General features: G+C 35.3%; 2 protein-coding genes across 2 annotated transcripts; one reads left to right on the top strand and one right to left on the bottom strand.

Moving 5' to 3' along the window:
• The first annotated feature begins 298 nt into the window (after nucleotides 1–298).
• Nucleotides 299–5,777, top strand: LOC127120266 (uncharacterized). Its single transcript, XM_051050679.1, has 7 exons — nucleotides 299–968; nucleotides 2,244–2,390; nucleotides 2,711–3,060; nucleotides 3,810–4,554; nucleotides 4,652–4,748; nucleotides 4,830–4,884; nucleotides 5,326–5,777. Exons 1-7 carry the CDS (start codon nucleotides 461–463, stop codon nucleotides 5,386–5,388), a joined length of 1,965 nt encoding a protein of 654 aa, XP_050906636.1. The 5' UTR covers nucleotides 299–460; the 3' UTR covers nucleotides 5,389–5,777.
• Nucleotides 5,778–7,037: 1,260 nt separating this feature from the next.
• On the bottom strand, nucleotides 7,038–9,875 carry LOC127120255 (transmembrane ascorbate ferrireductase 2). The gene is made up of 4 exons (XM_051050668.1): nucleotides 9,548–9,875; nucleotides 8,402–8,450; nucleotides 7,615–7,814; nucleotides 7,038–7,469 (listed from the first exon to the last, which is right to left on the bottom strand). The coding sequence occupies exons 1-4, from the start codon at nucleotides 9,692–9,694 to the stop codon at nucleotides 7,167–7,169; spliced, it is 699 nt and encodes a 232-aa protein (XP_050906625.1). The 5' UTR covers nucleotides 9,695–9,875; the 3' UTR covers nucleotides 7,038–7,166.
• Between the last annotated feature and the right edge of the window lie 2,640 nt (nucleotides 9,876–12,515).

The raw sequence follows: 12,515 nt of genomic DNA, 5'->3' as shown, positions 1-12,515 counted from the left end.
CAAATCGAATTAAAGATTGTTACGAATATGTATCTCAAGACTCACCTTAATATTGATACAGAGATATATCTCCAAACTAAATTTTGAAAAAATAAACTTGTCTTACCAATTTATACAATGAATGTGTAAAAAGGATATGCTCAAATATGTATCTCCAAAATTAAGAGTAATTTTTTATGGTGGCGGGGAAACTTCGCATAGAGTGAAGAGAGTACTCCCCAAAAATTAATATATTATAAAAATTATTAATTATATTTATAATTTTTTAAATTAATTTTAAAAAAGAGTAAGTTATGCCACTTATGTCTTCGCGTTTACTCTTGCAAAAACTCTGTCCCTCTCGTTGAGATTCTGAAATTCCGACACAAACCCAAAAAAAAATCCCTTTTAAATTCACATTCTATCCAAACGCGCGTTTAACCTAAGCTAAACCTTACTTCACTACTCAAATTCCATTTCCATGGATCCTCCACGCCGAGCACCACGCACAATAATCGACCCCGTCCCTAAATTCCGTCAAGTCGGTTTCTTCGCTCCCGGAGCCCCACCCGATCGCTCTCTCTCGGGTCCACCCGACCCGACTCACCCTTCTCACCCTATCGCCGATACATCCGCTTCGCTTTCACCTGTTATGATCCCTCCGCCGCGTCATCTTTCTGATAACCTAACTCTTCACGCTCGTTCCGCCGCGGTACCTCGCCGTGCTGAGTCGATTACTGTTGGTGGAAGTAACTCTGATGCTCCTGTTTCGCCGGCGCCATCGTCTTCGTATTCGAGTAGGGTTGTTGTAGGTGGTGACAGAGGGTTTTTTGATGGGAAGGGGAATGATGCTGGGAAGGTTGTGGCGTCTTCGTTTCCGAGAGGTGGATTTGATTTGACGGCTTTGAAGGGGAATGGTGCTGTTGTTCCGGCGAGTGGGTTGACTACTGTTTCTGTTGTTAATGATTCGCTTGGGATTGGGATTCCTGGTGAGAGATTCTTATCTTTGTTGATTTTGTTTTTGATGGTAGTCTATGGTTTGGTTTGTTTGAATTTGAACTGGTTTTAGCTATCAAGCACTGACACCGGAAACACAACTCCGACACTGACTCATCGATGCTTGTAATAATTTGAAAAAACAGTAAATTAAACTTAATCACAAGGGTCAGTATCGGTTTCGGAGTGTTCTGACACCTATTTTTTTCCCGAGGTGATGGTGCAACATTTGGATTATCAATTGGTGAGAATACTAATTGAGGTGTGTTTGGATAAACAATTTAATTGGGGGCTTCCTGCTTAAGCGCTTACCACAATAAGTGCTTATGCATAGACTATTTCAGTGGCAAAAGATAAAATAAAGTCAAAGTGTTTGCATATTTGGTAGAAGCTGTTTTCATAAACTATCTTGTAGTACTTGTCGAAATAGATGAAGACAACTTACGGACATGTCATAGAAGTTGTTTTTATAAACTCTCTCGAATAGTCTCACGCTTGCTTATGCCAATAGACAAATTCAAATAAATCAATTTAACCAGCCCTGAAATTGAGTTTCCGCAAGTGTAGGGTAAAATTAGGAAGTGGAAAAATGCAGTTTATGAAGTTTGATTCAGCTTTTTGTAAAATATGAACTAGAAAGTGAAAGTAAAGATTAAAAATCAATTTTTGGTTTGATCTAGAATTCTAGATAGTGCATAGAATCAGGTTTTTGAAAATGTAAACTATTTTGTTTCAGAAAGGGTTTTGTTTGAATATATACAAAATAATATTTAGTTATTAACTAGAGATAGAACATAAGTTCAAAGTTCTATATGTACTAGCGTGCAGTGTTCGTCTCTATGCTTTTCTTTTGTGCTTAAGTATATATGTATTAGTTTAACATATTTTGTACTGTTGAGTGCTGATTAGTTAATTTTATATGTAGTTGAAACTTGAAAGTAAACTGGTATTCCCTTTACAGAAGTTTAGATATATGCGTGTTTGTCTTTTGCATAAAGAGAAGGGTCTTTGTTTTTTAATATATAAAATTTAAACATATCTTTTGCCACATGTTATAATCTCCACTTGCTCTGTGTGTGTGTGTTGATTTTATCACCATTTGCAAGTTTAATTGTATGATGATAAAGAATTGGAATCAGCTCGACTTGCTTGTTATCAATGTACACGAGGATGTCTTTTAAAGAGAAAAATTGAACTTTGTTGTATGCGGTCTGTTTTTATTTTCTTATTGGCTTTGCTTTAGTTACATTTTTATTCTTCACCATTAGAAAAAGAAAAAGCAAGCAAAGGAGGAGGATCAGCTGGGGAAATGAAAGACCAATCTACTAATTCAAAACAGGAGAAACCAAAACCCACAAAAGCTGAAAGACGTGCACTTCAAGAAGCTCAACGAGCTGCAAAGGCTGCTGCAAAAGGTGTGTATTAGTGTTCCCATATTTGATTTGGAAATGGTAGTGTGTCTGTCTGTGATTCTGCATTTGAGCTCTCTGATTTAAAGGGCTTCTACTGTGGGTATACTGTCCGTGATTATATGCTGATCTTAATAGTTTCTTGCTATTGATACCCAGTTCTTTGTCAGAACTACTTTTAAGTGTTCACAGCCTCAAATATTGTGTTTTTTATGATTCTTACAAACATATAGTTTGGTATTTACGAGCTGTTTCATAGGTAACTTTTCTGCACAACTCATTATGATGATGCTAATAATTTAAAATTTAATAAAATGTGTCTTTAGGCGAAGGAAATAAGGCCTCTGCAACTGCTACATCGGTGAATGCAAAACCTGCTAAAGCAGTAAAGCCTGCACAGAAAGCTGATAATGCATCAGTTGCAGCCACTGAGAAGAAGGGGAGTGATTTCCCCCATGAAAAGGATAGAAAGAAAGATGCCCCTCAACCACGCTTGCAGTATGATGACAAGAGCCGGGTGGAGAAAGCTAAACGTCGTTCTATAGTGAAACACACTGAGGCTAGGAACAGAGTTGAGTTGTTCAGGCACTTACCACAATATGAACATGGGAGTCAGCTTCCAGATCTTGAGGCAAAGTTTTTCGATCTTTATCCTGTGCACCCTGCTGTTTATAAGGTACTCTGTTATCCTGTCATTTGATATCAATGCCACTATATACATTTGTTTTTTGATTTCTATACCGCTGTTATTTTTGGGTATATAACAGTAGGGTTGATAACTCATTATAAACATTAGATCTGAAATTTGTAGCTACATAATCTGGGAGTCAATATTTTCTTATCTTTAAAAAAAAAATTATACATTCGTTTGAAGCTCTTTGACAAAGCATGAAATAGTCTTTAAAATATATGAAAACTTGTGGATTCAATCTGCTCAATATGAACTTTTAATTTGACGGTTGGATTGATAAATTATAATATTTTAATGAGTTATAAGAATATATTTATGTAATGTGTGTGGCTTTGAGCATTGCAATGCACAACAGCACCGCTAGCAGTAATACTCTAAAGTGGTGTTTTAGATTGCTCATAGGTGACATTGTATGGTTCATTGACAGTTAATGAAAAATTAAACCCTCTGCACAATGATAGAGGCACAGTCTTGCCTATCTGCTATGTATGAAGTTATGTTGAATGGCGTCCAAATATAAGCCTATTGTATTTAGCATCCAATTTTTCACGAAGACATCCCAATATAAGCCAAATTGTAGTTAAAACTTCAACTTTATTCATGATGTTCTAGTGGATAGGACATTGATTAGGAGTTAGGAGTTAGGAGTTAGGACCCAGTTCAATACGTTATGTGAACAAGAGCTTTTTAAATATGCTTTCTCAAATCCTAATGATTTTCACTGTGGCTATCAGGTGGGTTTGCAGTACATATCTGGAGATATATCTGGTGGCAATGATCGTTGTATTGCAATGCTCCAAGCATTTCAAGAGGCCATCAAAGACTACAAGGTTCCACCTGAGAAGAGTCTCGGGAGAGATTTGACAGCAAAAATTGGTAGTTATGTATCATTTCTTATTGAGTGCCGGCCTCTGTCAATCAGCATGGGAAATGCAATTAGATTTCTCAAGAGTCAGATAGCCAAGCTACCTTTAACCTTGTCTGAGTCAGAAGCAAAAACTTCTCTCCAGTCAGATATTGAGCGTTTTATAAATGAGAAGATCATACTTGCCAACAAGGTGATAGTCAAGCATGCTGTCACCAAAATAAGAGATGGGGATGTTCTTCTAACATACGGGTCATCATTGGCAGTTGAAATGATTCTTTTGCATGCACACGAATTAGGAAAACAATTTCGTGTTGTGATAGTTGACTCTCGTCCAAAGCTTAGAGGCCAACAGTTACTCCGCAGGCTTGTGGAGAAAGGTCTTAACTGTACATACACTCATATAAATGCTGTTTCCTACATTATGCATGAAGTTAGTCGAGTTTTTCTGGGTGCTGAATCAATATTGTCTAATGGAACGGTATATTCAAGAGTGGGGACTGCAAGTGTCGCAATGGTTGCTCATGCATCCCGTGTACCAGTCATAGTATGTTGTGAGGCCTATAAATTTCATGAAAGGGTACAGCTGGACTCGATTTGCTCGAATGAACTTGGTATGTATATTTGTCTGTTATAGATGACAAAGCTTTTATTTATCATAAACCATTGGCTTTTTCCTCTAAGGCTGATGTTTTTATAATGATCTTACAGGTGATCCAGATGCCATTTCAAGTGTTCAAGGTAGAGTGGATGTCAACCACTTGGATGGTTGGTCCGATATTGAAAATCTGCAACTTCTAAATCTGATGTAAGTATTTGTTGATTGGAACACCACACCAAATTGTTATTTCGCCACTCTAACCTGCAATTCTCTTTAAATTGATGACAGTTATGATGCAATGCCTTCAGATTACGTTTCAATGATAGTCACAGATTATGGAATGGTAAGTGTTGAAATTTGAGGAGTTACACATTTGCTGCTAAAACACGGCTAAAGTGCATTTTTTGAACCTGGAAACCCATAGTTTGCATTTTATCTGGTTGGTCTTGGGAGAGTGATTTTAGGATCAAGCAAACAGTTTAAACTGCAGAAAACCTAAAAGATTAAAATAAAACATGACCTATAATTAGAAAAATACGAAGCATTATTTTTATAATTTCCACCCTTAAAACTTATTTTCAAAAAGAAATTATTGAGAAGAAGCGAGAGGGCATTAGTATTTACTGTTTATAAGGATAGAGGAAAAGAAACCATTCTCTTGTAAGCCCCTGAAATGTGATAAACTACTACTATTACAATAGTTTTTAATACATTCTCAAAGGGTATCAGATTTATATTATGATGCTTTACCCAAATCTTTTGATTCATATTTCTACTTTGGCAGGTCCCCCCCACAAGTGTACCTGTAATTGTAAGAGAATATGGGAGAGAACAGGTCTGGATATAAATTATTCAAATGTAAAGGCCTGGTAGGAATGAATTGTAAGAGAATATGGGAGAGAACAGGTGTGGCTATAAATTATGCAAAGGCAAAGGTCTGGCAGGAATGGATTGTAAGAGAACATGAAAATGAACAGGTCTGCATATAAATTATGCAACGCGAATGCCTGGTAGGAATAAGTTTTGAAATTATTGTAATTCATGTTTATCGATTATTTCCATATTGGAATTATGCGCCTCTTTGTTAGGAAATTTTAGACATTTCTATATTCAACTGTCCTAGCGAAGAGAGCAAACATTTTGCCTCTCCAGGCAGATTTAGCTATGTATTTTCACTCACAACAGTTCTTCTTTCCCTTCTATTGTTTTTCAAGTTTTGGATAAGTTGTCTCACAATTTTTAGCTTGTCAAGTTTTACTTATACTTAGCTTCGTCTCTGATTCTTGCCCTTTAATTATATGTAAACCATTCCCGGAAAGTGCTGGTGAAGGTATAACTGAAAAATATATTGTGATTGATGTAATAAAAAAAAGGGTTACTTGAAATTTGAATACATTAACCCCAGCATTTCTAAATTTTTGGGTGACTAAACCACGTCTAGTAAATGGTATAATTAGGATGCTTTGTTACTATTTTATTCTTTATTTTGCTTGCTAGGAATGCATATTTGCTAGGTGCCATTCCATTCTTTGTTTTGCTTGTGGGAGATGCAAGCTTGCATAAATTGAGCTATTTTTAGTCTCCCAAAAAAATAAAATAGAGCTTCTTCACTTGATGTAAGCCTGTGTTTCTTACAAGTGAGAATATATACGTATATTTGGCAATAAAACCTTTGAAACTTGTCTTTACAAATAAATAAAAAACTGTTGTATGCTCAAAGGATATATTGGTTTGGAGAAATATTAAACCAATCGCATAACTCAAATAAAAAGGGTACTTAAACATTTGCCTAAAATCTAACTGAGTATTGGTATTTTTTTACATTATGTTATAGTTTTATCCTTAAAAATATTTTACGAAAATATTTTTTTTGTGTATATTTCATTGTTGAATTTAAAAAAATATTAATTTGTTTATAAACAAAATTATCCCTTCTTCATCAATTTATTTTGATTTCAGTTTTATGAATGAATAAAGATTATAAAAATTGAACCAGCAAGTTATTTTTAACTGGCTCAGATATTTTTTCTTTTAAAAAATAAAACCGCCTCATTAATTATGTTTTTTCTAACATTTCCCCCCTCTCCTATTATCATTCAACCTCCAAACAACCATAGTCGCAGCGCTTTGTTTGGTTTGTTTTCTGTATTCAAAATTTTGTAAAAGAAAGTTATTTAATTTAAAAATAACTTATCTGTTTTGTATTTTTAAAAACTTGGTATATAATTAATAGCAACTCAAAGTATAAAAAATGAGTATACCCTTCAATAAACTATACAAGTTTTCTTTCCCCTTCTAAGCTATGAGAGAGGAGTTGCAAAAACCAATTATACGAGAAAGTAAATAAATAAAAATTTCAATATTGTAAACCACAAGAAACATAATACTCTATACTGGCAAAAACCAAAAACACAATAATATTGTCTCATTCCCCAAACATGCACCAAACAAAGAAATGAATCATTCATTGGCAAAAGAGAAACGAACATTCATCTCTGAGAAGAAAACTAAACTTGTGTATATATATGTTCAAGAGTTTGTTCATACAACAATCCATTACAGCCTAAGAGAATGCATCTTTCAAGTGTGTTCATGTTCTCAATTTTGAATTATTCAATCACTCACTTATTCATTTCCTCTTAAAACATCAGCTTTATTAAAAGTCGGCGTAACGAGACCAAGAATAACAAAGCCACCTAAAGCAACAATCAAAATGCCTAAGACATTGACCAGAATTGCTTCATTGGAATATCGCGATATGACGTTGTTGGTTTGAAGGAATGTAGCCTTTTCTAAAAGACCAGTAGTTGTTGTAGCTATAGCCAAAGCATAGATATAGGTACCAAAGAATACATGCCACGGCATTAGTGCAACTCTACTGTTTCTTGACCCTCCTGGATACCAAAATGTTGCAAATCCAGCAGCCAACTACAAATGTTATAGAGAGCATTTAGAAACAAAGAATTCAAATTCTGAAAGTTAGAATATGGAAACCAAATAGGTCTTTGTGTTTTTTTGTCGACGACTAGTTTGGATCTTTACTTTATGAATAAATGTGATTCGAATGATATACCTGGATGAAGAAGAGGAGAAGGCATGCAAGGCCTAACCATGAATGCAGGCTGTAGAAATTGTCAATGCCCTTGTCATTGTGAAACTTCCAAGCAGCCCAGAGACCAATTATGCTCAAACCGAGAGCAAGAAACTGTAATGCCAGATGAACTGTTTTTTTGAAGTTTTTAGTTCCGGATACTGTCTTGTAGGCAAGCATCCCTGCATATTGCCATACCAAATTGATGAAGGAGTCAGCACTAACACCACAAAATCACAAACCAATTAAAGGATTGAAAAATACTTCGTAGCACCAAGACTTCTGTGATCAAAGGTGTGTCAGGTGTCTGATACCGATACATGTGATAGCATTCAATTAAATAATTATTTCAAATTATTATTGATGTTGACGTGATAGTGTCCGTCTAGTATCTGTGTCTATGCTTCATAAATAAAAATAAACATAGATGGATTTCACATAAACTTTGAGCTAGTGAATTTAATAAGAAAGGTTAAAAGAGCAATAAACTCTAGAGAACCATAAAAAGCTTCACCATTGAAATGCAGGGAAAATGAATGGGAATGGAGCAGAGGAAACATTGAGAATCAACAATTAAGAACACTATAAGTCAAATCAAATCCCTATCCAGGCTTCTCATAGTATTGATTGCATTACATACAGTTACAGCGACACACCTAGCACAGTTATTGAGATCTAATAAACCCTTCATCGCAATATCCCCATTAAAAGTTTCAAAGAGTGGCTGACAAGAACAATCTCTGAGAAGTAAAAAGGACATAACAATTACCTTCACCATTGATTAGAACAAGCCCAATCACCATCAACACCGGATGAACCTACATAGAATAAAAATGTTCAAAGTTCAAATGCATTTTCTAACATAAAGCTCAAAATACAAAATATACAAAAACTTAGAGCTAAAACATACATTAAAAAATCTTATGTGTTAGTGTGAGCGCTTAATAAATGTGATATTGTTGAATGCTTAGTTTTAAATTGCGGTTCACAACTACAATTGTGGTTGCAATATTGCTGATGCGGTATTCTCTGCAACTGTATCGGGCCACAATTGCAGTGTGATTTGAAATCACAAGTCCTTCCACATTAAGAACCGAGACAACTTTGCCCCAGGTTTTAAGTATTTTCATCAAAATTCAAAATTTAGAACCCCAAAACTCAATTTACTTCAGAAAAATCTTAAAGTCAAGTGCTTTTTAACTGGATATTTCAAATTCTTCTCAATCAAAATTCACACCGAACGACCGCAATGTGCATTGCAGCAACCGCTAACACCCACAAATGCAATTTAAAACCATGGTTGAATGTATTTTTCATGTAAAATTTTCAACCTAATGCACAAATCACTTTTTTTTTATTGCTAAACAAAATCAATTGTGTTCTATAGTAACTACTCATCGATATATTCACATGTGAAGTATGGACACCGGAAACACGACATCGACGTTGACATGTCAATATCGGCAATAATTTGAAAAATAATATATTAAACGTAATCAAATTGTTGGGATCGATTTTGGTCACAGACACATACACACATATTTTCATAGATGTAGGTGCTACAAGAGCTCACGACATCAATTTTCATATTCTCAAATTTGCATCTAAATAGTTCAAATCTCGAATTAGTGGCTCTTTTTAATCAATAACAAATCCAAATCTGCTCATGGATTGGTTCTCAAATTTTCTTAAGATACATAAACAAATAACTGCATAGCCATTATCCATTAGCCACGCACCCAAAGCTGCAATGAAAGTCAAAATCAACACTAACCAACCATTTTATCATAAACCACCTCATCCTCACATTTACAATTCCAACAAAAAAAACTGAAATTTGATAAAAGAGCACAAAAAATAAAGGGATTCATAAATGAATCGAAAGAAAAAGAGTGAAAAGAAAGAGATTGATTACATTGAAGATGAGATCTTTGTTATCGGAAAAGAGAGCGAGACCTCCCCTGAAATGAAGAACCCACGTTAAGAGTAACAGAATGATGAGAACTCCAATCGCTCTAACCGTTGCGAAGATCGGAAATCTGACCACCGGTGGAGTCGCCATTCTAGAGAGAGAGAGAGAGAATGAGAATGAGAATGAGGTATTGACGTATGTTATGTAGGTAGAAGAAGGAAGAGAAAAAGAAAAGATGAAGAATATAAACAATCTTAATCAAATAAACAAGTTCAGTTGCTTCTCACACTAGAACTACCTTTCTTTTCATTTCATTTCCATTATTCAACTCTCTTTAAAAAAAAGAAAAACAATTTTCTTTTACATAAAAAGCCAACACATTCTTAAGAATTTTTTTTCTCACAATAACCATATTTTTCAATTTTTTTACCCTACAATGTATCAAAATACTCGTATTTCAAAAAATGTATATATTATAGATGAGGTCTTTGCATTAGAAAATATATCTATGTGCCACGTACACACACGCATGTATCAGCAATCTGTCATTCTCATTAGGGTCAGTGTTATAGGAATAAGAAGAGACGTCAATAAATGTACCCCTCATGTCTATTCGTATTTTTTAAAATTAAATTTATAATAAAATAATAGTAAAAAATTGGGATATAAAAAAATTATATTAATATTATTTAACTCAAATAGAATTACATGCAGGGAAAATTTTGTACACATATTTTAACGATCTGCTTTATCATAACGATCATTAATTCTACACTTTGGCAATGCCCTTCGTCGTTGAGGCCTCTCACGATTCACCTAAGGTGTTTGGTGCGAGGTCCCTGAATATTAGTGTTATCCATAAAATCTATCATCTTTCCCCGACTTAGTTGGACGTGTTGTCGTAATCGAGTCTGGTGCCCATGTCGTAGTAGTTTGGTCGTATTGGTTGGGTCACAGGTGGGCAGGCTAGTCGGTTGAATTAGGATATTGATTAATTTTAAAAATGAAGCAACGATTGTTGTGGTATTTGGTAGGCATGTGTTGGTTAGGTGCTTTTGTGGTGTGATGTTTGTGTGTGTTGGTTGGGTGCTATAGTAGGAAGTAATGGTATCATATGCCTTATCGATTATGGTAATATGTGGTGGCGATATATATTTGTTGGGGGTATGAGTCATGTTCTTGATTTTGTGTTTAGGTGTGTGACATGTATTGGTCGCGAGTTTGGGTGTATGTGGATTGGTAATGTTGTTGGGTTGGTTGTTGGGTGTGGTGGATTAATATCATATTGGATTGATTGTTATGTGTAGGTGGGTTGCCAATTTTGTTAGGTTGGTTGTTGCATGTAGGTGGGTTGCCAATTTTATTGTGTTGGTTGTTAGGTGTAGGTATCTTGGTAACCATGTTAGGCGTTTGATGACGAAGCTCGTTGGCATATGTCGATCAAATATCTTGGTTTTAGACACAAGATGATTTGTTGTAATAGATCTATACCAATTCATATAATTACGAGTTTGTTTAGATTCAAATGGCATGACAACTTCGTTTATGACCTGTTGTGACGACGCTTCCACTGACGACACACATCCTTAGCGAAGTCTCTCTAATTGGGAAAATTCCATTGGGCATTGACTCTAAGTTGATGCCATTGTCCCAAATACGTCAGGGAATCTGGGATTTGTTGATGCATGTCGAACTGCAATTTGACACGATCACTATGGTGCATCTCCATAATAGTGAAACTTATTATCGTTGTTTTTGCAGTCCAAACATCAACAACTTTGTGGTTAATTTCATGGTCCAGGCCCATATATGCCCTTGCTCCCATGTCATTGCGGCATGTTCAAATACTCGCCATGACCCTTCCAAGCATTTAGCTTCTATTTACAAAGTCATAAACATATTCAATGTGTACAAGAATACCTTCTCGGTGGTAGCAAAGGAGGAATATTGACCTACATATAAAGTGGACATAATTTGGCACAACGAAAATATGCAAAGGAAAAAAAGGACCGCCCTAATAACACGCATATTAGAATCGATATAGATTCGTCTGATAAAATGGTAAGATTATGTGGTATATGTTTTCAACCCAGACATGCCATTTAGGGATTTATTAATGACACTCTAGGCCTTAAGGCACCTTTTTCTCTTTGGATGACGTTGCTTATTTTTTTCTTGAATATACTGTTTTAGAACACCCTATAAGGTGAGCATGATTTCAAACACTACATTGCCTCTTGGGAGGGTGAGGGTTCCTTATTAAGGATTTTGAGTTTTGATAGCCTTGTGGACGACATGGATTTCTCCATGATGATACATCGTTTTAATAGCCTCGTGGGTGGTAAGGATTCTCCCATGAGGATCCAACAAAAGTCAATGTCACTTAGGCGACAAGTATTCCTCAATGGGGTCCAACATAAGTCATTAACACTTGGCGATAAAGATTCTTTCATGAGGGTCCAACATAAGTCATTTCCACTTGGGCGATAAGGATTCCTTCATGAGAATCCATCACAAATTATTGTCGCTTGGGCGACAAAGATTCCACTGTAATGATCCAACATAAATCATTTCCACTCAGGCAACAATGATTCCAGTGAGGGCCAAACGTTGGAACTTAGAACCATAAGATTAGTGAATAATGAATAAATTTAGATTGTGGAGAGGGAGAAAGGAAATTGAGAGAGAAATAATTGAGGGTGAGAATATTTTCATTAGTTTTTGATGAGGATACCTCCAAGGAATTTATACAAGTATTACATAGTGATTGAGACTCAAATAATATAATCCAAATAACAGAAAATTGAAAAACTCATGCCTATAACCGGTTACACTAAATCTGTAACTAGTTACAACTGCTACAAAAATTAAATCACTTTCAGTGGTAACCGGTTACGTGCAGACGTTAACCGATTACAACTATGATATTTTCCTTATTTCTTCATCTTAAAAGTGACTTTGGCCTTTCTGT

Source organism: Lathyrus oleraceus, chromosome 1 (assembly GCF_024323335.1).
Source record: "Lathyrus oleraceus cultivar Zhongwan6 chromosome 1, CAAS_Psat_ZW6_1.0, whole genome shotgun sequence".
Taxonomy (NCBI): domain Eukaryota; kingdom Viridiplantae; phylum Streptophyta; class Magnoliopsida; order Fabales; family Fabaceae; genus Lathyrus; species Lathyrus oleraceus.
This window is presented reverse-complemented; position numbering and strand designations above follow the sequence as displayed.

What these genes read in the sequence shown, in the direction of transcription:
- LOC127120266 (XM_051050679.1), top strand. Translation starts at nt 461, where the DNA reads ATGGATCCTCCACGCCGAGCACCACGCACAATAATCGACCCCGTCCCT. An exon ending in TGCAAAGGCTGCTGCAAAAG is followed by an intron (nt 2,391 to 2,710) that starts GTGTGTATTAGT and finishes ATGTGTCTTTAG; the next exon opens with GCGAAGGAAATAAGGCCTCT. An exon ending in TAGTCACAGATTATGGAATG is followed by an intron (nt 4,885 to 5,325) that starts GTAAGTGTTGAA and finishes CTACTTTGGCAG; the next exon opens with GTCCCCCCCACAAGTGTACC.
- LOC127120255 (XM_051050668.1), bottom strand. Translation starts at nt 9,694, where the DNA reads ATGGCGACTCCACCGGTGGTCAGATTTCCGATCTTCGCAACGGTTAGA. An exon ending in TGTTCTAATCAATGGTGAAG is followed by an intron (nt 7,815 to 8,401) that starts GTAATTGTTATG and finishes GGCAATATGCAG; the next exon opens with GGATGCTTGCCTACAAGACA. An exon ending in TTCTCCTCTTCTTCATCCAG is followed by an intron (nt 7,470 to 7,614) that starts GTATATCATTCG and finishes TAACATTTGTAG; the next exon opens with TTGGCTGCTGGATTTGCAAC.